We start from the raw sequence: 26,987 nt of genomic DNA, 5'->3' as shown, positions 1-26,987 counted from the left end.
ACCAAAGAAGTTTCGAACAGAACCATCAGCAGGGAAGGTTATGCCGACTCTCTTTTGGGACGAAAAAGGGGTCATTTTGGAGCATTACACGCCTAGAGGGACCACTGTCAGCGGTGCATTAAACACAGATCTCCTAAAAAAATCATTTGCGGCCTGCAATCAAATCAAAGCGACGTGGATTGCTGTCAGCAGGTGTCCTTTTGCAACATGACAATGCAAGACCCCAGACTGCCCGTTCAACACTTGCAACAATCACAGACCTGCATTTTGAGTGTCTTCCTCATCCACCATACTCATCAGACCTTGCCACAAGTGATTTCCATATGTTTGGACCACTCAGAGACGTAATGGGAGGAAAGAAGTTCCGTTCTGATGAAGAGGTACGCCACACAGTACATGAGTGGTTCCGCGGACTACCAAAAGCATTTTTTTCTAAAGGAATTTATGCACTTTGTAAGCGCTGGAGGACTTGCAGGATTCGAACCTGCGACGGTAGCTGTCGCGCGGTTCCAGACTGAAGCGCCTAGAACCGCTCGGCTGCACCTCATTTCAAAAGTTTCTATTCACTTCTTGTCCAAACTGTTCATATTCCATGCTTCACTTCCGTACATAGCTACACTCCAGACAAATTCTTCCAGAACAGACTTTCTAACACTTAAATCTACATTCGATGTTAACAAATTTTTCGTCTTCAGAAAGGTTTTTTTTTTTGTTTTTGCTCTTGCCTGTCTACATTTTATATCCTCTCTACTTCGAACATCATCAGTTATTTTGCTGCTCAAATAGAAAAACTCATGCAGTACTGTAAGTGTCTCCTTACCTAATCCAATTCCCTCAGCAACACTTGATTTAGTTCGACTGCATTCCATTATCGTTGTTTTGATTTTGTTGATGTTTATGTTATATCTTCGTTTCAAGACACTGTCCATTCGGTTCAACTGCACTTCCAAGTCCTTTACTGTCTTTGACAGAATTGCAATGTCATCGAAAAAGCTCAAAGTTTTTATTTCTTCTCTCCGAACTTTAATTCTTTCTTTTTCTTTACTGGTTGCTCAATGTACAGATCAAATAACATCGGGGGTAGGCTATAACCCTGTCTCACTCTCTTCTCAACCACAGCTTCCGTTTCATGCCCCTCGATTCTTATAACAGTTGTGTAAAACATTCTCGGACTTCTTGCGGCATCATTTCAGGATACAACCTCAAGCTTTCGACCATCGTCTTCGTCAGGAACAACTGGCTGTCGAAACTGCCAAAGGCCGGCCGTTGTGGCCGACCGGTTCTACGCGCTTCAGTCTGGAACAGCGCGCCTGCTACGGTCGCAGGTTCGAATCCTACCTCGGACATGCATGTGTGTGATGTCCTTAAGTTAGTTACGTTTAAGTAGTTCTAAGTCTAGGGGACTGATGACCTCAGATGTTAAGTCCCATAGTGCTTAGAGCCATTTGAACCATTTTTTGAAACTGCCAAAGGCGGCTTCTCATTGGTCAGTAATTACGTCACACTTTCGCACATTGTGTCAACGTCCGCCCTGGTAAAAATTGTGAAGAATATCTCTGGCTCTTCTTTACATCGAGACTTCGCTTCCATTCACCGGTAAGATCATACGTGCTGTCACAGTCGAAGATTATCTCAGACATTCTTATTTCTACAGCATCTTTAATTACAGATTCCCAGTATGTAGGAACCTGGAACAAAACTTTTGTTTCATCGAAGAGTGTTTTACGTTAGTTTGTGAGGTTGTGCTCAGCAACTGCAGATTTCTCCAGTTCCAGATTTTTAATGCGTCGTCGATGTTCTGCACAGCGGTCGGTAATAGTGCGGATGGACCGACCAATGTAACTATTTCTACACTCAACAGGAATGTTATAAATCCCAGGAATCACGAGGCCGAGACTGTTGTCGTTAACAGGGCGTAGCATCTCCTGTACATTCTTAGGAGGACGGAAAATGGATCTGATACCTCGTCTTAACAGGACTCAGCCTATTTTGCTGGATGCAGCGTCACAGAGGGGAAGGAATGCAAGTGGTGGCTCATCGCGTGAATGTTCAGCATTTTCACGTCTCTTTTCTCAGAGAACACTGACATCATATCACGTGACCCATAGCCGTTGTCGCGGAACAATAGTTCAGATGATTAATTTCGAAATCCATGTGGACCTCGTCAGGAACAGTTTTAGCTCTGTGTACCAGGGTATTTGAAACTGTTCTCTTCTGGTCTGGTGGCGAAAATTCTGGGCTCTGAGATATAAATCGGTGTACGTCAGCTGGCGGTACACTGAGTGGCCGAGACGTCCATCGGTCTTTCGTTGTACAAAAACATCTAAAAGTGGCAGCCTTCACTCTTTCTCTGTCTCGACAGTGAACTGGATGTTTGAGTCTATACTGTTCATATGTTCCTGGAAGTGCTCAAGATCTCCCACGCCATTTGGCCAGACCATAAATGAAGATTGACGAAGGGGAGCCAACTTTAATGCACACTCCTCAAAATGTTCCATAAAAACGTTGGAGACAGCAAAGAACCCATATCCCTTCCGTCTGTCATTTTATAAAATTTACAGCCATACAAGAATTAGGTGGTCGCCATAACATGTCAGAACACCTTTATCGTTTCAGGAGGAAAATGCTCTGGCAACAGTGTGTCCTCCACAGGATCTTTAGTGACCAGTGAGACCATATCCAGGCTGCTTAAAATATCTTTTGGGTCAACTCTAATTTATTTAATTTCCTAATGAACATCTGAGAGTCTTTGATACGATGTTGACAGCGGCCAAGTATCATAGTTATCAACTTATTTAAATAATTGGCCAACCTGTAAGTATAAGAACCAATAGCGCAAACAGTTGGCCTCAATGAATCACCTTCCTTGTGAACTTCAAGTAACTCGTACAACCTATCAGGTCTGGGAGCTCGTGCTCTAAGATTTTTGATCACATCCTCTGGTAGACTAGAACTCTTCAGGAGCTCTACTGTTTTTCTGCTGCTCGACAAAGTTGAGTCCCATTTTAGGCATTTGTGCTATCTTCCAAATACGATGCCAGTTTACTGTGATGTTCAGTGATATTAAGAACAACCGTGGCATTTCACTTGTCAGCCAGAAGTACCACAGGATCTTCATCTTTCCACAAAGCACGAAGCCCTTGTCTTTCGGCATGGATAATGTTAGATTTGGGAGGCTTGGCTGAGAGTAAAATGTGGGTGGTGGCAAGTCTTACGTCTTCGACGTCGCCCTGTGAGAGATGGCGCATCACCTGTTCCACTACACTAATGAACTCCACCATGAGCACGGTGCATGGTGTAGGAACGCAATTTGATCTTTTATTAAGGGCCGAGATGGCTCCTTCGTCCAGGTTCTTATCCGACTAGTTGGTCATAGTGTGCGCCGTTCCATGACATGAAATGGAAATTTGCGTGGTTGCAAGTCGTTCAAATTTCTTTGTCTCATTCGCCGTTGTATTGCTGTGGTGAGCTCTTTCATGAGCTGCTCTCGACACATCGACCCACTCCCAGCCGAGATATGAGAGAACTGCAAATAAAAAGAGATGGAAGTTATACAAATTACGTGCATTAGTGTCCAGTTCGTACCTTGTATGTCGTACCTTTGTGTTGGTAGAAGAGCCAACACCGTGTTACGTGTGGAGGCCGAAATGAACGCGTTTTAGCTCACGCAGGCTGGCGTGAGGAGGGAAGAACTATACTGACGTGAGGTCTGGAACATGACAAGGAATGAGAATTCAGAAAGCGGACATAATTAGTTTGATACTTAACTTTAATCCATTAATGATGAACGTCGCTCTTGACGGTACAGGAGTCACAATATTATCTGTTCAGAATACATTCTTGAAGTAATTTTAGTAACTGAATATGGCGCCTTGCTAGGTCGTAGCAAATGACGTAGCTGAAGCCTATACTAAACTGTCGTCTCTGCAAATGAGAGCGTATGTAGACAGTGAACCATCGCTAGCAAAGTCGGCTGTACAACTGGGGCGAGTGCTAGGGAGTCTCTAGTCTAGACTAGACCTACCGTGTGGCGGTGCTCGGTCTGCAATCACTGATAGTGGCGACACGCGGATCTGACGTTTACTAACGGACCGCGGCCGATTTAAAGGCTACCACCTAGCAAGTGTGGTGTCTGACGGTGACACCACACTATCCTTTCTTCGACGATGGCCAGACTGGTCTTTGGCAAAGTATTTTCACCCCTGCCGATCTTGTGTGATGTTAACCACAGCAAACTTGGGCATTATCTCCTTACCACGACAGCGTTACAGAAATGTCAAATTACGCCGCAACTGTGCATACTCGTATATAGCGCACAGCTTGTCCAGTTGACCAACCTGACGTGCAGTGTCCTCTCACTGAGGAAAGGTGCATGGAAACGAATTATTTTGCGACGGCACTGTTGTGTAAAATACTGTCGGACTTCTTGCCACGTTAACGTAGGGTAAAACCTTAAGTTTTCGACGATTCTTTTTGCTAAGCACAACCTCACAAACAAATATAAAATACTGTTTGATTAAACAAAAGTAATATCCCACGCTCGTACATACTGGGACTGTAATTAAAGAGGATGTAGAAACAAGAATGTGTTAGAAAGTCTTCGACTGTGACAGCGGGTATGATCTTAGCGTTGCACGGAATCGAGCTCTCGATGTAGAGAAGAGCCACAGTTATTCGTTGCAATGTGAATCTTCAGGTTTTGGCGGTGCAAAGACTGTTCCATTAAGTTTCGGGTGTGCAGCAGCAAGAAACCTCCTTCTTCTTCTAATATTTCGGCTGTATAACGTTCAGCCATCTTCAGAGTGAGCCGCAAGACTGTCGCTCCAGTTCTTTTTTTTTTCTTTATTGATTTTCAATTCAGCCCGATGGGGGCGGGCTGGCAGCAGCTTGAAATTCGCTTGACGACGAACTTAATTAATAGAGATAGTGGTTTCAATCTTGATAAATCCTGGAATCCGGCACTTGCTGTAATAAACTCGCAAAGACGTCGTCACAGTGCAGCTCACAATGATATATCGATATGCCAACAAGGATCAACTGCGGAGTCATAGATACAACTCGCGCATTATGCACGTCTGTGCCGCCGACCAACGTCTCTGGCGCATTTGCATCTGTGGCCGCATGCGCAGTCGCGCGGTACAGCAGTATAAAGGGACGAAGCGAGCACTGGAGCGGCCCCAAATCGCCCTCGCTGCCCGTTCCATCTTCCATCTTACCACCTATGCCACATACTCCCACAACCAGGCCCACTTCACCTTCACCCCCCTCGTCTAACTCTCCACTCCCATGGCACAACAACCGTATCGTATCCTGTACCACAACATTCGCTCCCTGTCCACCCACAAACTTCTCTTCCTCCACACCCTACGTCAGCACCGCGTGGATGCCTTCGTCCTAAATGAAACCTTCCTTCAACCCTGTATCTCCGTCTCCACGGCTCCTTACACCCTACACCGCACCGATAACCCGTACCCTCTGGCGCGTGGCGGAGTTGCTATAGGCCACCTCAAGCACCTCCCTGTCTGGCCCCAACCTCTCCTTAACAATCCTGCCAAGCATCTCACCCTCAGCCTCTTCTTCCCCACCCTTACCATCATCTGTGCCACCATTTATGTCCGCCCTCGCACCCCCATCCCGTACGATTTCCTGGCTCACATTGACCGCACATTCTCCACCTACGTGATTGCCGCCGACCTCAATATCCACAGCTGTGATCCTGCCGACCTCCAGCGGTGGCATCAGTTTCTCACCACTCTCCAGGGAGACCTGGTTCCCCTGCCTCAGCACACCCGACCCGAATCCAACACCACTCCTGATGTGGTCCTTGCCTCTCCCAACCTCCTTGGGCGCATCACTGCAGATGTCCTTGACCTCATTGGCAGTGACCATGCTCCTGTTCTCCTCACTATCTCTAATGGTCGCCATCCCCGCAACACTCCTCGCCCTGCCGTCCCTCCTAAACTTGTCCATGATTACTCCCATGCCAACTGGGATGCCTACCGGGACTCCATTCACACCCAGGTTGACGGCCACGACCTTACCCTCCATTCTCCTGATGACATCTCTCGCACTGCTGCCTTCCTGCACCAGACCTTGTCTGACGCCGTCGCCACCCATATCCCCACCAAAGCCATCCACCCTCACCGCCCCACCCTGCCTCCACAGGCCGTCCTTCTCCTTCGAGAGTCCCGCCGCCTCTACCGCTCTTTTCTCCGCACTCGTGGCCGGGATACACTTACCTGTCATCGGCAATTACAACGACACATCCGCAACCTGCTTGTTGCGAAGAAACGCCGTGCCTGGCGCCAGACATGTACACAACTCAACACCACGCTCCCCATAAACTCTTCCAAGTATTGGTCTGCTTTCCACCGCCTTACTGGGAACCGCCCCACCCCCCAGTACCCTCTCCTCCTTAATGACCGTCCCTTTCCTGACAACCTCATTAAGGCCAACCACTTTGCCTCCCACCTCTCTGATGTTTTTTCCATCCCAGATGATCCCCACTTTGATTATTCCCTCTTCCCTGATGTCATGGACCGTACAAATACTTCTGTTCCTCCCCTTGCTTCTAGCTTCCAGTACTTGGGCCACACCCCACCATCTGCACTTAACACACCCATCACTACACAGGACATCAGCCTCACACTCCGCACTAAATGCAACACTGCTCCCAGCCACGACTGTGTTACCTACCGCCACCTCAAACACTGCCCTCCCTCCTTCCTTTCCATCCTTGCCACCCTCTACAATGTCATCCTTGCCGCTGGCTTCTATCCCGACCTGTGGAAAACCTCCCGTATCCTGATGTTCTCCAAACCCAATAAGCCTCCATCTGATGCCTCTTCCTATCATCCTATCTGTCTCACATCGGTGTTCAGCAAGCTCTTGGAATCCATCCTTTCACGGCGCATCCATCTGCACCTCCACCAAAACCACCTCCTCCCAAACACCCAATGTGCCTTTCGACCTTCCTTCTCTGCTGATGACCAACTCCTCCGCCTCACTCATCTTCTCTCCCTCCAGCTTAACTCCCGTCGCTCCGCTATTTTTGTCTCACTTGACCTCGAAAAGGCCTACGACCGTGTCTGGCATCCCGGTCTCCTGTTTAAACTCCAAACCTACACCCTTCCTATCAACTACATCCGTCTGGTGGCCTCCTTCCTCTCCCACCGCCCCTCCTATGTTACCATCCATAATGCCAATTCCCACACCTTCTACCCCTCTGCCGGTGTGCCCCAGGGCTCTGTCCTCTCCCCTCTCCTCTACCTCCTGTACACGGCAGATATGCCCCAACCCCTCCCCCCCCCTCCAGTACACCTCTTGCAATATGCTGATGACACCGCATTCCTCGCCCTCGCTCCTACCCTCCAACGGTCCCAACGCCTTCTCCAGAATCACCTTGACCTTTTTGCTGCTTGGTGTAACCAGTGGCTCCTGAAACTCAATCCTTCCAAGACCCAGGCAATCATCGTAGGTCGTACCACTCGCTCCTTCCGGCTCCTGGATTTCTCCCTTACTGTCTGCGCACGTCCTGTCCGCCTCACTCCCACCCTCACCTACCTTGGCCTCACCATTGACCGTCACCTCACCTGGATCCCTCATCTCCACTCCATCCAATCCAAAGCCCACAACCGCCTCCGACTCCTCAAACTCCTCTCTGGCCGGACGTGTGGGTTGCACCCCTCTACCATCCTCCACACCTACAAATCCTTAATGCATCCCATCCTCTGTTATGCCAGTCCTGCCTGGATATCTGTCCCCCCCAAGTTCTATAAGTCCCTCCAGATCCTTGAGCGTCATGCACTCCGCCTCGCCTTCCGTATACACCTCCCGTCCCCCACGCGGATCCTCTATGATCTCATTCCTTTCCCCCATCTGCTCCTATTCCTCCAACATATCCGCATCCTCTACACCTCCCGCCGTCTTGAACACTCTCACCCCCTGGTTGCTCCTCTCCTCTCCCATCCCCGCCCCCTGCCACGTCTTCACCGTTGTGTCCCCCCTACCCTCCATCTCTACACCCTACATCTCCTTTCCCAAGGTGGCTTCCATCAACTCCCATCCCGGACGATGCCCTCTCTCCCTCCATTTATCCCTCCTATCAACTCTGATCCTCACTCCCCCTCCTTTCCTCTGTCCTTTCCCTGGGCTCCCTCTTCCCCCCCCTTCCGTCCTGTTTTCTCCCCACTAAACCTCTCCCTACCTCTCTTCTCCCCCCCCCCAAGTCCTTTTGTATTCCCCTCCTCTGCCTATCCCACTCCCTGTCGCATCTGCCCCCCACCCCTCTCATGGGTCCTCATCCTCCATCAGCTCCTTTCCCGGTTCCCCCCTTCGCTTTTCCTCTCCTTTCCCCCCTTTTTTTGTTTTCCCATCATCTGTCCAGTTTCCCCCCACCTGCTCTCGACTGTGGCATGTCACATTTGCCAACTTTTTAGTGCAGTGTACCAGTGACTATTCAGTGTTGTTCGTCTTTCTCGTGTTGCGAACAGAAACCATGCTGTCGCTAGGTGTGCATTTTATGTCTTTTGCGAACAGAATCCAGACTGTCGCCGTGTTTTTTAATTGTCTGTCTCTTGTTTTACCTGTCTGCTTCGTATGTACTTTATTAGCATCATCATCTCTCTGTTCTTTGTTTTAAGTTCCACGATTTCTTTTCGCCATGTTACTCTTTAAGTCTCCGATTTTATCGCCTGTTTTTTATTATTTATTCTCTTGATCTTTCTCACAACGTCTGTAGGCTGAAGAGCGGCATACTAAGCTGCTGCCAGCCCGCCCCCTTCGGGGGGAATTGAAATTCAATAAAGAAAAAAAAAAAAACCTGGAGCGGCAGCCTTGCGGCTCACTCTGAAGATGGCTGAACGTTATACAGTCGAAATATTAGAAGAAGGAGATTTATTGCGGCTGCACACCCGAAACGTAATGGAACAATTCGTCGCAATGTTTACGCTACGGCAGGAGAGGGGCACAGACTTTGACACCACTGCAACAAAATGACGTAATTACTGACCAATCAGAAACCACCTTTGGGCTATATAAGTTCACCACAGCAGCACTCTTGACAGCAAGTTGCTCCTGACGAGGACGATGGGGGCTATGGCCGAAAGCTTTTTTACCCTCAATTGATGCGACAAGAAGCACGAAAATGTCTAATACAAAAGTGCCGTCGTGAAAGGCTTATTTCTCATATGACTCTTATAACTTCCACATGGGTTCTGTACAAATAGTAAATAGCCTTTCGCTCCATGTATTTTACCCCTGCTACCTTGAGAATTTCAGAGTATTCCAGTCAAAATTGTGAAAAACTTTTTCTATGCCTACAAGTGCTATAAACGTAGGTTTTGCCTTCCCTTAACCTATCGTCTAAGATAACTTGTAGTGTCACTGTTGCCTAGTGTGTTCCTACGTAACTCCAAAATCCGTACTGATTTTTCTCACGGTTGGCTTCTACCAGCTTTTCCATTCTTCTACAAAGGATTCGTATTAGTATTTTGCAACCACGACTTATTAAACTTTCCTTCGGTAATTGTCATACTTGTCAGCATCTGCTTTCTTTGGAATTGGAATTTTATTACATTATTTTCGGATTCTGAGGGTATTTCGCCCATCTCATACATCTTACACGTCAGACGGAAGAGCTTTGTCATGCATGGCTAGTCCTCCCAAGGCTATCAGCAGTTCTGACAGAATGTCATCTACTCCTGGAGCTTATTTCGGCTTAGGTCTTTCAGAGCATTGTCAAATTCTTCTCTCAGTATCATTTCTCCCATATCATCTTCATCTACATCCTCTTCCATTTCTAAAATATTGCCTTAAAGTTCATCACCCTTTATAGACCACCTATAAAATAACCTCACCCTTCAGCTTTGTCTTCTTTTTTGGGACTGGTTTTCCATCTGAGCTCTTGATATTCATGCAGGTGGTTCTCTTTTCCCCAAATGCCTCTTTAATTTCCTAAAGGAGGTACCTATCTTTTCCGTAGTGAAATATGCTTCCAAATCCTTACATTTGTCCTGTATCCACTGCTGCGTACATATTTTGCACTTCCTGTCAATCTCATCTTTTAGACGTTTGTATTTCCTTTCACCTGCTTCATTTATTGCGTTTTTATATTTTCTCCTTTCACCAGTTACATTCAGTATCTCTTGTGTTACCGAAGGATTCCTACTAATCCTCGTCTTTTTACCCACTTGATCCTCTGTTGCCTTCATTATATCATCTCTCAGAGCTACCCATTCTTTTTCTACTGTATTCCTTTTCCCTGTCTTTGTCAAACGTTTCCTAACGCTCGCTCTCTACAACCACTGGTTCTTTCAGTTTATCCGGGTCCCATCTCCCGAAATTCCTACCTTTTTGCAGTTTCTTCAGTTCTAATCTGCAGTTCATAACCAATAAATTGTGGTCAGAGTTCACATCTGTCCATGGAAATGTCTTACAATTTAAAACCTGGTTCCCAAATCTCTGTCTTACCATTCTATGAGCTATCTGAAACCTTCCAGTGTCTCCACGCCTCTTCCACGTATACAACCTCTTTAACAAGTGTTAGCTATGATTAAATTACGCTGTGTGTAAAATTCTGCCAGGCGGCTTCCTCCTTCATTCCTTACCCCAGTCCATTTTCATCTACTACTTTTCCTTCTCTTCCTTTTCCTATAATCGAATTCCATTACACCACGACTATTAAATTTTCATCTCCCTTAACTATTTGGATGATCTCTTTTATTGCGTCGTACATTTATTTAGTCTCTTCATCATCTGCGGAGCTAGTTGGCATATAAATTTGTACTATGTGGTAGGCGTCGGCTTCGTGTCTATCTCGGCTACAATAATGCGTTCACTATGCTCTTCATAGTAACTCACCCGTGTTCTTATTTTTAAATTCATTATGAAGCCTAGACTTGCATTACCCCTATTTGATTTTGTATTTATAATCCAGTACTCACCTGACAAGGAGTCCGTTCCTCCTGCCACCGAACTTCACTAACTCCCGCTATAACTAACTTTAGCCGGCCGGTGTGGCCGTGCGGTTCTAGGCGCTTCAGTTTGGAACCGCGTAAACCGCTACGGTCGCAGGTTCGAATCCTGCCTCGGGCATGGATGTGTGTGATGTCCTTAGGTTAGTTAGGTTTAAGTAGTTCTAAGTTCTAGGGGACTGATGACCACAGATGTTAAGTCCCATAGTGCTCAGATCCATTTGAACCAATCTATAACTAACTTTATCTATTTCCCCTTTTAAATTTTCTAACCTGCCTTCCCGATTAAGAATCTGACATTCCACGCTCCGATCCCTAAAACGCCAGTTTTGTTTCTCCTGATAACGACGATCTCCTGAGTAGACACCGCCCGGAGATCCGAATGGGGGACTATTTTACCTCCGGAATATTTTACCCAAGAGAACCCTATCATCATTTAACCATACAGTAAAAGTACATGCCCTCAGGAAAATTTACGGGTGTAGTTTCCCCTTGCTTTCAGCCATTCGCAGTACCACCACAGCAATGCGGTTTTGGTTGATGTTACAAGGCCTGCCCTTCTTTGTCTGGCCTCTCAACAGATACCCCTCCATTGTGGATGCACCTACGGTACGGCTATCTGTATCGCCGAGGCCCACAAGCCTCCCCACCAACGGCAAGAATCACGGTTCGTGGGGTTAGGTTGTCGGGTTTGCTAGTAAAATTTTCTGAAATAAAGTCGATTACCTGCTTTATAAATCAGAACCATGTACTGTGTCAAAATGTTTGACATTTGTTTTTTGCCTATTGTCATCTCAACATGATTTCAAAATTATGTAAACAATCGGAAATTATGAAGGAAATTTATTCAAGATTGTATGCGGGTAATTGTTTGTACATTTGTACTAATATGGGTTATAGAAATTCGGTAAGAGAATTGCTGCTTCTAAAAAACTGACGGAGAGAATCAGACAGTGTGTGAGACGGCAACAACGGAATCCAGAGATCATCTGCTGGTGCTGCGATCTGGCAGCTACAAGACTGACCGACAATCATACAAACAATGAAGTGTAAAACTGCAGTATCGACACAGGTTTGTCTAAAAATATGGTTCCTTACGTAATCAACATTAAGAGATAGTTAGCACTCCGTCTTCAGGCCACAAGCGGCGCATCGGGACCATCCGACCGCCGTGTCATCCTAAGTTGAGGATGCGGATAGGAGGGGCGTGTGGTCAGCACACCGCTCTCCCGGTCGTTACGATGGTTGTCTTTGACCGGAGCTGCTACTATTCGGTCGAGTAGCTCCTCAATTGGCATCACGAGGCTGAGTGCACCCTAAAAAATGGCAACAGCGCATGGCTGCTGGATGGTCACCCATCCCAGTGCCGGCCACCCGACAGCGCTTAACTTCGGTGATCTCATGGGAACCAGTGTATCCACTGCGGCAAGAGATAGTTAGTTCTTCCTTAACCATCATATACTGAATATTGCCCTGAGCAGAGGACTTGGGTCAAGAACTTGAAGTTCTGGAGCAGTAAGTCTAAGTAGGTGTATGAAGGTTGGGGTTAGCATGCTAGGTACGAATGACCGTATTATAAATTTTCTCTGACTCCAAGAGAACAGGTTCCTTTTATGTATAAAAGAAAATGTTGGTGCGTGATAATTCATCTTATAGCTAGGAACATCTTTTTAAGTGTTGATGCAAATAAGCAGATTAATATAAATAGTTTTGCTTCTGCTGTCCTTAATAATTTTCGATGTTTTTGGAATTTTGATTAGTATTGTGGATTTGGTAGGACGGAGGATCAGATTTGTTTCCTTTAAAGTAAAGCTAGTGGGTCTGTAGGCGAACTCAAAGGAAACTGAGTGTGAGCTTTCTTTTGATTTATTGGTTGTTATTGGTTTCGAATTAATCGAGCAAGGTGGCATTTCAAGACGTGTAAGTGGTTACAGTATTTGATATGACAGTTCCTAGCAATGACTAAATCAGGAAACTTTATGATGAAAGACTGCAGAAAGCGTTGAATAGTGGTACAACGGTGATTTTTCCTAGCTGTATAAAAAATTTCCCTTGAAATTTAGAACCATACTACGAAACTGCATGAGTCTGTGCTGTAGTTTGCTGATTGGTGGAGCGACGAATTATTCTCTTTTAAGTTTGAGTTCATTAGTGGGATCCGATATCTGTCAGTGACTGAAGTGGCTTAGTTTCGTCTATGAACTGTCTTCAGGTTAGTGTAAAATGACGGTAAGAAGTAGGGTTTTTTGTTTTCTCTTTGTTGTTCTTGTATTCCGTTAGAGGGAATGAAACTGATTTCCTAGCACTCAGTCACGACGTTTTGTAAAATGTGTAAAATACTGAACTTAAATAATAAAAATAAAGTACAAGAAAAATAAGACCTTATAGAAATAAAAAACTATAAATCAGTATTTCTTATTTCAACCTACACGTTTTAAGAAAGTTACAGTGATGTCTTTAGAGTGTGTTCGTCGTAATATCTTGAGAAATACCAGAAGATTCTCTACAATAATTAATTCGGAATAAAGAAATAAACCGAATTATTTTATTTTTTTATAATACGTTCAGAGGCACTGGTTATAACAAGGTATAGTGTTTATAGGATAGTAATTTCAAGTTCTTTGTTTATTAACAGCAGAGATTAATGACTTTCGAAGTAGTAATCCAAACTCGTTCACGCACTCTGGCTATGGAGCAATAAAGTAGATTCATCTTAAAGTCTTTACGTGAATTTGAAGTGACAAAAACTGTTGCAGGTTCTGCAATGAATTTTTAATTAACGGTACCTGTTGCCGTCATTTTTACTTGGATTAATCATTCGTTGCGTAGAAGTCAGTTTTGAGAACTTAAAACCATTCGCGTAGCAGGGATAGTTTGATTCTGTAGTGACAGTTCTATTGAATATTGATAAGTGTAACGGATTCTGAATGAGAAATTCTAACAAAAAGAATAACGAGAAACGATGGATTAAGAACCCTCAGCTAAATCCATATCAGAAACACAAATCGTTTTATTATGTACTGGAATCTGTGAAGAATATCAGATGCGGCTGCGCACACTTAATTTTTTTCTGGTGTACGTACTGCGTCTTATTACAACTGAGTGAAGTGTGTTTACTGTTCGATAATACCGTCATTAACATCAAAGTACAGTACAATACTAAATCGTATTAAATGGAAGTCGGACTTACAAATTTCACTCAATATGAGGACCGTTCAAAAAATTCCGGAACATTCGCAATTTCGCGCCAATGGTGTTTTGGAGGGAAATGCGGTTGGCATCCCTGCACAGGTCTGTGTTTAATGTGCAACTGTCGAGGTTTCATTGTTGTATGTCTGTTAATTATTGTTCAGTGCTGTATTGAGTAGAACGCTGTGTCGCCTAGTTAGCGAATTTCGAGAAAGTAGAGATAGAGAGCAACGCGCCTGCATGCTGGAAGCGTACGGTGATGAGTGCTTAAGCCGTACTCGGTGTTAAAAATGATTCACTCGATTTAAAATTGACCGGACGTAAATTAAAGGTGACCCTCGTTCAGTACGTCCTTCGACGTCTACCGACGACGCTCCAGTCAGGAACGTCAACAAAATTGTGTGTGCCAATCGAAGTCAGTCTGAGAGATTTCAGAATAATGTAACGGTTCAGATGGATTCATGTCATGAAATGCTGGCAGAGCATCTTGGAATACATCGTGTTGCCGCTAAGTTCGTCCCACAGGTCATGAGTCAGGGCCAGAAAGACTTTCGCCTCACAATCTGCGAGGAGCTATTGGATCGCACAAATGAGAACGCGGTGTGTCTGAAGAGAATCATAACTGGCGATGAGACATGGGCCCACAGTTATGATGATGAGACCAAGATTCAGATTGGCCGTGCGGTTCTAGGCGCTACAGTCTTGAACCGAGCGACCGCTACGATCGCAGGTTCGAATCCTTTCTCGGGCATGGATGTGTGTGATGTCCTTAGGTTAGTTAGGTTTAATTAGTTCTACGTTCTAGGCGACTGACGACCTCAGAAGTTAAGTCGCATAGTGCTCAGAGCCATTTGAGACCAAGATTAAATCTTCACAATAGGTCGGGGATGTTCTCCAAGCTCGTCAGGTCAGGTAAAATGTCAAAGCCATGCTGATAGTTTTCTCCGACATTGAAGGATTAGTTCATCATCAATTCGTGCAACTGGGACTCACTGTTAATCGATGGTACTATCGGGACGTGTGGCGACGTCTACAGAAAAATGTGAGAAGGAAACGGCCTGAAATGCGGTGAGACAATTCAGGGCTCTTGCATTACGCTAAAGCATCGGCACATTCGTCCCTGTTGGTGCTTGCCTGTTGCACAAAAACGAAATCAGTGTGCCTCATCCTTCGTACTCTCGAGACCTCGCCCCTGCGGACTTCTTTTATTTGCAAAGTTGAAAATTCCGTTAAAAGGACGAGGATTTGCCACAAGAGACGAGATAAAAGAAAATTCGCCGACGGCTCTTCACGCGATCCAGTAAGAGGCATACCGACACTGCTTCCTGGAGTGGAAATAGCGTTGGGTGCGGTGCGTCAACCGTGTAGGAGAGTATTTCGAAGGAGACCATGCACAATAAATAAAAGGTAAGCGCAGAAAAATTTTGTGGACAAAGTTTTTGAAAAGACCACGTAGACAGGGCAGGCGAGTACAGTACAGCTACTGTGTAACAGTCGGGCAATTAGAAAATACACTGAAGCGCCAAAGAAGCTGGTATAGGCATGCGTATTCCAATACAGAGATACGTAAACAGGCAGAATACGGCACCGCGGTCGGCAACACCTGTAAAAGACAAGTGTCTGGCGCAGTAGTTAGATCGGTTACTACTGCTACAACGGCAGGTTATCAAGATTTAAGTGAGTTTGAACGTGGTGTTATAGTCGGCACATGAGCGATGGGACACAGCATCTCCGAGGAAGCGATGAAGTGGCGATTTTCCCGTACAGGCACTTCACGAGTGTACCGGAAATATCAGGAATTCGGTAAAAGATCGAATCTCCGACATTACTGCAGCCGGAAAAAGACCTTGCAAGCACGACTGAAGAAAATCGTTCAACGTGACAGAAGCGCAAAGGCTTCCGCAAATTGCTGCAGATTTCAATGCTGGGCCATCAACAAGTGTCAACGTGAGAATCGTTCAACGGAGCATCATTGATATGATCTTTCAGAGCCGAAGGTCCACTCGTGTACCTTGGTCGCAGGGTTGAAGTGACATAAGCGCGGCGGGACCCGTGGAGAGACCCGCGAATAGCAACACAATGTGAGGGGACGGACGCGACCAACGAAGGACAGAACGAACAACAGCAAGATCGAAACAACGGACTCACAAGAAAATCTAACAACCACGTCCACTCGTGCACAGAGCAAGAAAGTAAATAAGCTGTCTAAGGTGAGGCGATGTGTCCAGATATGTACGCAAGGTTAGACTGGCTGGCTGAGCTTTTTTTTTTTTTTTCTTTATGATTTTCAATTCCCCCCGAAGGGGGCGGCCTGGCAGCAGCTTAGTACGCTGCTCTACAGCCTAAAGACTTTTTTTTAAAAAAAGGAAGAAGAAAGAAACAAGGAAAAACAGGCGATAAAATGATGACTTAAGTGTAAAATGGCGTAAAAATGCGGAAAGTTAAAACAGAAAGCAAAAGGGGTTGGCAATGTTGATAAAATACACAGGAATCAGACAAGTAACATAGTAGACACACAATTAAAAAACATGGCGACAGTCTGGTTTCTGGTCGCAAGAGATAAAAAATCACACCCAGCGACAGTATGATGGCTGTTCGCTACTCTTCCCAAAGGACACAACACGGAACACTCACTGGAAAAACACACCGTAAAACACTGCACGAAAATGGCGGCACAAATATGGCACTCCCGAGCCAAAGGCAGATGGGGGGGGGGGACCTGGAGGAGGGGGAAAAACAAGGAGGGAGGAGAGGAAAAAACGAAAAGGGGTGGGACCAAGGAGTCAGAGGACTCATAAAGGGGGAGAGGGGCATGGCAGACGCGAGAGGGAATGAGAGGAGGCAGAGGAGGGAAATGTAAAAGGATTCGGGGGAGAGAAGGGGGCAAAGAGAGGGAGATGGGGAAGAAAGGGGATGGAAGGGGGGGAGAGGGAGCCCGGGAAAAGGACAGAGGAAAGGAGAGGGAGTGAGGATCAGAGTTGATAGGAGGGATAAATGGAGGGAGAGAGGGCATCATCCGGGAGGGGGAGTTGATGGAAGCCACCTTGGGAAAGGAGATGTAGGGTGTAGAGATGGAGGGTAGGGGGGACACAACAGTGAAGACGTGGCAGGGGGAGGGGATGGGAGAGGAGAAGAGCAACCAGGGGGTGAGGGGGTTCAAGGTGGCGGGAGATATAGAGGATGCGGATATGTTGAGGAATAGGAGCAGATGGGGGAAAGGAATGAGATCATAGAGGATCCGCATGGGGGTCGGGAGGCGTATACGGAAGGTGAGGCGGAGTGCATGACGCTCAAGGATCTGGAGGGACTCATAGGATTTTGGGGGGGGGGGGGGGTGCAGTTATCCAGGCAGGACTGGCATAACAGAGGATGGGACGGATTAAGGATTTGTAGGTGCTGGCTGAGCGAGAGGCAGGCGCTTAAATACTCTAACGGGGGCGCCGCTATTGGCCGCTGGAACCACGTGTTTTACTGAGGCGCCCTCACACTAAATAAGTGCAGGCTAAGAGGCGCACGCCGCCACAGCTTACGGCGCGATGGTGCAGAGACCTCTAGGGGTCTTCGACGTCCATGATGTCTGACGGGGATTCAAATTCCGCGGTGCGCGGTACCAGATGGTGACTGCACGACAAAGAGCTTTGCGCCTCACCTGGGCCCATCAACAACGACATTGGACTGTTGATGACTGGAAACATGCTGCCTGGTCGGGCGAGTCTCGTTTCAAATAGTAGGGAACGGATGGACGTGTTCGGGTATGGTGACAACCTCATGAGTCAAGGACCTAGCATGTCAGCAGACGACTGTTAAAGCTAGAGTAGGGCACGTGCAGTTGGAGTGATATGGGACCCCTGATATGTCTAAATACGACTCTGATGGGTGGCACTTACTTTAGCATCCACTCTGAACACCTGTGTCCATTCATGTCCTTTGTGCATTCCGACGGACTTGGGCAACTCCAGCAGTGCAATGCGACACCCCAGATGTGCAGAATTGCTACGGAGTGGCTCCAGGAACACTCTTCTGAGTTTAAACACTTCCGCTGGCCAGCAGACTTCCCAGACATGAACATTATTGAGCACTTCTGGGATGCCTTACAACCACCTCCTCCTACTCTTATGGGTTATGGCCAGCTTTGCCAGATTCATGGTGTCAGTTCCCTGCAGCACTACTTCAGACATTAGTCGAGTCCATGCCATGTCGTGTTGCAGCACTTGTGTGTGTTCGCGGCGGGCGTACACGATATTAGGCAGGTGTACCAGTTTCTCTGGCTCTTCAGTGTATGACTACTGGCAGAGATGGAAAAATGATCGATGGAGAGACTTGCCATCCTGGAAGCGGCCGGCCGTGCACCAGGAGCTGAGCAGCAGGAAGCGGGTGTGCACGATGGTGGCGGTGCAGGCTCTGAACAGCACGACGGCCAGCGCCGCGTTGGGGAACTGCTTGAGCTTGGCGGGCGTGCCGAAGAAGACGCGCGGCTTGGGCTCCTGGCGCGGGCACGCCGCCTCCGCCGCCCGGCGCCGCCTCCACCGCCCCCGCACGGCCCGAAGCGCCTCCACCGCCCTTGCCACCAGCGCGGGGTCGCTCTCCGCAGTCGCCGCCCCCGCCAGCAGCAGCAGCGCCGCGGCCGTCGCAACCACCCACAGCCGCATTACTGGCCGTGCTGCGAGTCACAGTCAACAACACGATACACTGCACTTGTTCTCTCGTCGGTGGAAGCTTCTGTGTGACATACACTACTGGCCATGAAAATTGCTACACCGCGAAGATGACGTGCTACAGATGCGAAATTTAATCGACAGGAAGAAGATGCTGTGATATGCAAATGATTAGAATTCAGAGCCATCACACAAGGTTGGCGCCGGGGGCGACACCTACAACGTACTGACATGAGGAAAGTTTACAACCGATTACTCATACACAAACAGCGGTTGACCGGCGTTGTCTGGTGAAACGCTGTTGTGATGCCTCATGTAAGGAGGAGAAATGCGTACCATCACGTTTCCGACTTTGATAAAGATCGGGTTGTACCCCATCGTGATTGCGGTTTATCGTATCGCGACATTACTGCTCGCGTTGGTCGAGATCCAGTGACTGAAAGCAGAATATGGAATAGGTGGGTTCAGGAGGGTAATAAGGAACGCCGTGCTGGATCCCAACGGTCTCGTATCACTAGCAGTCGAGATGACATGCATCTTATCTGCATGGCTGTAACGGATCGTGCAGCCACGCCTCGATCCCTGAGTCAACAGATGGGAACGTTTGCAAGACAACAACCATCTGCACGAACAGTTCGACGACGTTTGCAGCAGCATGGACTATCAGCTCGGAGACCATGGCTGCGTTTACCTTGACTCTGCATCACAGACAGCAGCGCCTGACATGGTGTACTCAACGACGAACCTGGGTGCACAAATGGCAAAACGCCATTTTTTCGGATGAATCCAGGTTCTGTTTACAGCATCATGATGGTCGCATACGTGTTTGGCGACATTGCGATGAACGCACATTAGAAGCTTGTACTCGTCAGCGCCATACTGGCGTATCACCCGGTATGGGGTGCCATTGGTTACACGTCTCGGTCACCTCTTGTTCGCACTGACGGCACTTTGAACAGTGGACGTTACATTTCACATGTGTTACGACTCATGGCTCTACTCTTCATTCGATCCCTGCGAAACCCTACATTTCAGCAGGATAATGCACGACCGCATGTTGCAGGTCCTGTACTGGGCTTTGTGGACACAGAAAATGTTCTGCCCCGTCCAACACATTCTTCAGATCTCTCACCATTTGAAAACGTCTGGTTAATGGTGGCCGAGCAACTGCCTCGTCACAACACGCCAGTCACTATACTTGATGAATTGTGGTATCGTGTTGAAGTTGCATGGGCAGCTGTACCTGTACCCGCCATCCAAGCTCTGTTTGACTCAATGCCCAGGCGTATGAAGGCCGTTATTACAGTCAGAGGTGGTTGTTCTGGGTACTGATTTCTCAGGATCTATGCACCCAAATTGCGTGCAAATGTAATCACATATCAGTTCTAGTATAATATATTTGTCCAATGAATACCCGTTTATCGTCTGTATTTCTTCTTGATGTAGCAATTTTAATGGCCACTAGTGTAATAACGTCATATCTGAATCGTTAATAACTATGAGACTATACCGGCGAGGGAAAACACTGCACTCCACTATGTCAAGATGGGTTGGCTATACTGCATCACCCTCCACACTGTGGCGAGAAAAGTCCTAAAATCGTGTTGGACCTCCTTTTGCCAGATATAGTGCTTCAACTCGAATTGGTATTGACTGAACAAGTCGTTGGAAGTTCCCTGCAGAAATACGGAGCCATGCTGGCTCTATAGCCGCCCAGTATTGCGAAAGTGTTGACGGTGCAGTATTTTGTGCACGAACTGACCTCTCTATTATGTCCCACAAATGTTCAACATGATTCAGATCAAGTCCATCTGCATAAGGTGCTTTACGTTTTTAAATATTTTAGTTATGATAAACACTTTATAATGTGCTGGTTTCAATCGACATGGCAACTTGGCGTGAGGTCCTACGTAAAATAAAGTCGGAAAGTTTTTTAAGACCTGAAAATGACAGCATAGTCTGTCGAAACTATTTGTTTTAAATAAAGATATGTCTGTGCGATCTTGGCTGCTGAATCTACTTAGCAAGTAAAACAGATGGCTCCTTCGATCTTCTCAAAATGAGAAAATTCAAGCGAGGATAGGATTCGAACAAAACCAATCGAAGTTGCAAATTTTTACTTGTTATTCATTTGATGACTAGGTCGGGCCGAGCCCATTTGAAAACTATCATAACAAAGTCGAAAATGGCATTTACGAAAATGTAAAAAATGTACAAAGAACATTTACAGTGGATACGACCCAAACTACTCTAGTATGCTGGAAGTTCGAGAAAATAGCGTAGTTTGATGTACTGAAGGGACTGAGTGAATCATATCAATACACGAACCAGATGGGAGAAAATGAATACGGTAATTGTTCAGTGACTCAAAGATGCTTTATTATGCGATTTTTATGGAAAAAAACGTGCTTACAGTGAATGGAATAATGACAATCGTTTCAAAAATTACGTTCTAGAAAACTGCCTATTTACAGATCCAGTTGAAGTAAAAACATAATGCCCCTCACATTACTGGCTGTAATTCCTCCACATACCTGTCCATGTGTCTGCAATCGTTCATGTCCAATTATCGGTAATATGTCTAAAAGTTTCATAGCCATCTCTGTTACGCATAAAGCTATGCAAAACGACAGGGGGCTTTACAGTATCGGTAGAAAAATCGGGATCCAAGTTCACAGATGTTTGAAAAAACTAAAGCCTATGCCAGCATTTGTCAACTGTTTAGTTCGCTGGTATTGTGCTGACAACAGTTGGATAAACGCGCACCCTCCGCCACGGGTGTCTGACAAATGGGTCTAACAGATGACGTGTACTGGATAAATTTTTTTGTGCAACACCAACAGGTGATTATACAAACGTACATATTGATTCAAAATGAATAGACCGGTTTTAAGGCTTTGTAGCAAGAAATTACATTCAACTTACAATTATAAAAAATACATCAAATGAAAGAGCAACTAAAAACAGTTTCTCTTACAAGCGTTCAATATGAGCACTATTGGTCACACAGCACACATCGAGTTGATAGTTGTTGTTGTTGTTGTTGTGGTCTTCAGTCCTGAGACTGGTTTGATGCAGCTCTCCATGCTAATCTATCCTGTGCAAGCTTCTTCATCTCCCAGTACCTACTGCAACCTACATCCTTCTGAATCTGCTTAGTGTATTCATCTCTTGGTCTCCCTCTACGATTTTTACCCTCCACGCTGCCTTCCAATACTAAATTGGTGATCCCTTGATGCCTCAGAACATGTCCTACCAACCGATCCCTTCTTCTGGTCAAGTTGTGCCACAAACTTCTCTTCTCCCCAATCCTATTCAATACTTCCTCATTAGTTATGTGATCTACCCATCTAATCTTCAGCATTCTTCTGTAGCACCACATTTCAAAAGCTTCTATTCTCTTTTTGTCCAAACTATTTACCGTCCATGTTTCACTTCCATACATGGCTACACTCCATACAAATACTTTCAGAAATGACTTCCTGACACTTAAATCTATACTCGATGTTAACAAATTTCTCTTCTTCAGAAACGCTTTCCTTGCCATTGCCAGTCTACATTTTATATCCTCTCTACTTCGACCATCATCAGTTATTTTGCTCCCCAAATAGCAAAACTCCTTTACTACTTTAAGTGTCTCATTTCCTAATCTAATACCCCCAGCATCACCCGACTTAATTCGACTACATTCCATTATCCTCGTTTTGCTTTTGTTGATGTTCATCTTATATCCCCCCTTCAAGACACCATCCATTCCGTTCAACTGGTCTTCCAAGTCCTTTGCTGTCTCTGACAGAATTACAATGTCATCGGCGAACCTCAAAGTTTTTATTTCTTCTCCATGGATTTTAATACCTACTCCAAATTTTTCTTTTGTTTCCTTTACTGTTTGCTCAATATACAGATTGAATAACATTGGGGAGAGGCTCTACAACCCTGTCTCACTCCCTTCCCAACCGCTGCTTCCCTTTCATGCCCCTCGACTCTTATAACTGCCATCTGGTTTCTGTACAAATTGTAAATAGCCTTTCGCTCCCTGTATTTTACCCCTGCCACCTTTAGAATTTGAAAGAGAGTATTCCAGTCAACATTGTCAAAAGCTTGAGTTGATAGACGAGTTTCCAAAACTGTGTCTGGAGCAGTGGCGGAGCGTGAGGGGAGACTTTGAGACTTAGTCGCCCCTGTATTCCTGCTTAAAAAAGATGCAATAGTAATTCATAACAAAAATATAAATAACTTTCTGCTAAGAGCTCTAAATGTGCGAAGACTTCAGTTTTGTAGCCCGCGCCACACCCTGAGTGTTCGTGTATCTGGCTGCTTGAGACTCGACTGCTCCCAGTCTCTGCCTCCTTGCCCTTCCCTTACCTGGCTGTGTGCGCCTGAGCGTTCTCGGCTCCCCTCCACTTTCCCCTCTACACGAAGGCCGGTGCGCTGCACTTGCTAGCAGGTATCGAGACTAGTCTCTACCGCTTCTATGCTGGCTTTTAACACGGAAGTGAATAGTCGCGCGGTTTGTGTTCATAGTCATTCGTGTGTGATTTTAGCGCATATTTTCGTTGTATCGCCAACATGAGTGAGCCAGCAACCGAACACCTTATAGATTTTTTATTAAAAACGCCTTTTTTTACATTAACGAACGAAAAACGTGCGAATTCAAGGACAAATGACCTATTCCTATACTTAGTGCAGTTTTAAGTGAAGCCAAACAAAAACGCACTTTTCAGACAGCCTGGTACGAAAACTATACTTGGCTGACTGCGAATGCAGTTAATAACAGATTATATCGTTACATATGTCTTTTGTTCGGTGGTGAAAAGGAATGGTGCAGTGAGGGCATTTGTACAATAAAGAACTTTGACAGGAAAGCACAAAAGCATCAGATATCAAAACGTCACCTGCAGAACAAAGAATCATTTCAGTTATTGGCCAAAAGTAGACTTGAGCGCGCCCTTTCTGAAGCCACTCGTCTGACGGCAACAAAATAAAATGAACAAGTTGCGTCCAACAGGAGAGTATTGGCTCGTCTTATTCAGGCAATTGTATTTATTTGTAAACAAGAACTAGCCTTTTGCGGCCATTGAGAAGACAAATCCTATAGCAACTACGGTAACTATCTGGACCCGGGTTCCCGGGTTCGATTCCCGGCGGGGTTAGGGATTTTCTCTGCCTCGTGATGACTGGGTGTTGTGTGCTGTCCTTAGGTTAGTTATGTTTAAGTAGTTCTAAGTTCTAGGAGACTGATGACCATAGATGTTAAGTCCCATAGTGCTCAGAGCCATTTGAACCATTTGAACTATCTGGAATTGTTGGATTTACTAGCTCAAGGAGAGCAGTTAATCAGAGACCATCTGTCATCATCTTCAACTTTTAAAGGAACTTCTCCATATATACAGAACGATGTAATAGAAATGATAACTCTGGCAGTTAATGAGAAAATAAAATCTCAAATTCAGGACTGCAATTTCATTTCGATTCAGGCTGATGAAACACTAGACACGTCACGCAAGAGTCAAATGATTATAATATTCAGATACTGTATTGCAGAAAAAATTGAGGAAAGATCCGTTGGATTTTACGATGTTTCTGGAGATTAAACTGCTGAAGGTTTGTCAAACATTATTCATGCAGTATTGAAAGAATGGAATGTGTAAGGCTCAAATGCCTCTGAGCACTATGGGACTTAACTTCTGAGGTCATCAGTCCCCTAGAACTTAGAACTACTTAAACCTAACTAACCTAAGGACATCACACACATCCAGGCACGAGGCAGGATTCGAACCTGCGACCGTAGCAGTCGCGCGGTTCCGGGCTGAGCGCCTAGAACCGCTAGACCACCGCGGCCGGCGGAATGTGTAAGGAAAAGTGGTTAGTCAAACATATGATGGCGCTTCAGTAATTGTGGGCAGAGAAAGAGGACTACAGCAATTGGTGAAGCAGTTCTGTCTCCATGCGCTGTTTATTCATTGTTAAGCACACCATCTGAATTTGGTACTGTTGCATGCCTCCAAAATCATATGACAACTACGCATGTTTGTAAGTGATAGTACTACATTCCATTCGTTTTTCAGCAAATCATCAAAACGAACTGTATTGCTAACTGAGAAAGGATTTAAACTGCCAGACGCGAGCAACTCTCGCTGAAACTTTCGTTCCAGGGCAGTTTCAACAATATTTAGTCATTTCTCAGAGTTATATGGTGCTTTTAATTATATGATTGATGATACAGACTCTCAATGGGACCCAGAATCTTTGCGCTGTGCTGCGGGAATGAAACGACGAATGGATGACCCTATGTTTGTCTACTTGCTTTGCATCTACCGAGAGTGCTTTGTTTAGGTCGATCATCTCTTTAAAGTACTTCAGTCAAAATCTGTCAGTGTAATTGCTTGCCACGACGAAATAAGAACTGTTTTGAGAAACATATGACAATTAAGAACGGAAACATTCGTTGACGAATGCATTAAATGCAGCTTCTGTTTGAATGGCAACTTATCCTGTGACAGTCAAAAGAAACCTGTCAGTGCATTAACTTACGAGATAATGGACTTGCAAATTGTTCAGATGGAAAGAAGATTTAAAGAGTTTATCCCAAATTCAGTTTGTTGAACTTCTGAACGAAAAGTGTTTTCCAAACTATCAAAAAGACTTCTCAAAATTGAAACTGCTTCAGTTATTAGAACAGTGTCCTTTTTACGAACAAGAACAACTTGAGCATGAACTGTGTAACATATACGCCGATGAGAAAAAAACACTTGTCTCCAAGAATCCTCTTAAAGTACTTTGTCAACAATGATTTAAACTCTATTTATGAAGAAACAACGAAGTTCCTGCTTTTGGTTTTGACCCTACCCGCAATTACAGCAAGCATAGAAGGAAGCATGCGTACTCTTAAACGAGTGAAGAATTATTTAAGCAATTCAATGTCCAACACCAGGCTGTCGTGTTTGAGCACGTTAGCAATGGAAAAGATACTACTTGGAGAGCTATCCAGTGATCAGATCTTTGTAGACCGAGTTATAGACTTATTCGTGTAAAGAAAAGACAGCCGCATTGCACTTGTGTACAAGAAAATATAAGTGCTTCTTCTCTTGCTGCTGGAGTTCTACAAATTTGTCATCCTTTCTTGAACAAGTTAGCTATTATTATTACTATTATTAGTGGTGGTGGTAGTGGTAGTGGTAGTAGTAGTAGTTGTTGTTGTTTTATGATGCATTTTGTTTCATTTGTTTAAATTATTGTTTATGGTACTATTTTGTCTCCCTATAATAACTGTAGAGTCTCCCCAACCTTTACAACTACGCAACGCCACTGGTCTGGAGTTGTAACAGCTGCTTCAATACCGTTTCTTAAGGGGAATAGATGAGTGTTTAGCGGAGGCAAATACACATCATTCTTTATGAACCTCAAAGGTAAAAATCGCAAGGTATACTGTGGTAGGGGGGTGGAGGCTTTGCGAAACAAGCTCTGTACTGAGTTAGACCAGTGACGGGGCGTATCCTTGCTGCCAAATTGGCACGGGCGACTTACCTAGCTTGCATTTATCGCGAACCTCTCGCCCAGCACAAAGTCCAAAGAGACTAGAAAAAGACGCAAGTGACTCCAGCGAGTAGTAAGAGTAAAGGAACAGACCAGCAAAATTGCAGACCAATATCCCTAAATTCGGTTCGCTGCAGAATCCTTGAACATATTCTCAGTGCCGGCCGGTGTGGCCAAGCGGTTAAAGGCGCTACAGTCTGGAACCGCGTGACCGCTACGGTCGCAGGTTCGAATCCTGACTCGGGCATGGATGTGTGTGATGTCCTTAGGTTAGTTAGGTTTAAGTAGTTCTAAGTTCTAGGGGACTGATAACCTTAGAAGTTAAGTCCCATAGTGCTCAGAGCCATTTGAACCATATTCTCAGTTCGAATACAATAAACTTTGGTGAAACTGAAAAGACTTTGTCGACGAAACAGCACGCTTATAGAAGGCATCGCTCGTTCGAAACTCAACTTGCCCTTTTCTCACGCAATATACTGCAAACTATGGATGAAAGGCAACAGGCAAATTCCATATTTCTTGATTTCGGGAAAGCATCTGACACGGTACCCCATTGCAGGCTATTAACGAAGGTACGGGAATATGGCATAAGTTCACAGTGGCTCGATGACTTTTTAAATAATAGAGTCCGCAC

The 26,987-nt window shown here is 45.5% G+C and overlaps 2 protein-coding genes across 2 annotated transcripts in view; both read right to left on the bottom strand.

Annotated features, from left to right (window-relative positions):
* The window catches only part of LOC126424663 (kallikrein-13-like), a 43,741-nt gene extending 24,930 nt beyond the window's left edge, over window positions 1–18,811 (bottom strand). Inside the window, exons 1-2 of the mRNA XM_050087393.1 lie at window positions 18,804–18,811; window positions 18,487–18,683 (exon numbers count right to left, since the gene is read on the bottom strand). Of these exons, the coding sequence (XP_049943350.1) occupies window positions 18,487–18,683; window positions 18,804–18,811 (205 nt within the window). The remainder of the gene's footprint in view (window positions 1–18,486; window positions 18,684–18,803) is intronic.
* The window catches only part of LOC126425263 (uncharacterized), a 131,457-nt gene continuing 123,197 nt past the window's right edge, over window positions 18,728–26,987 (bottom strand). Inside the window, exon 4 of the mRNA XM_050088233.1 lies at window positions 18,728–18,822. Coding sequence (XP_049944190.1) covers window positions 18,811–18,822 — 12 coding nt within the window. The 3' untranslated portion in view covers window positions 18,728–18,810. The remainder of the gene's footprint in view (window positions 18,823–26,987) is intronic.

Source organism: Schistocerca serialis, chromosome 10 (assembly GCF_023864345.2).
Source record: "Schistocerca serialis cubense isolate TAMUIC-IGC-003099 chromosome 10, iqSchSeri2.2, whole genome shotgun sequence".
Taxonomy (NCBI): domain Eukaryota; kingdom Metazoa; phylum Arthropoda; class Insecta; order Orthoptera; family Acrididae; genus Schistocerca; species Schistocerca serialis.
This window is presented reverse-complemented; position numbering and strand designations above follow the sequence as displayed.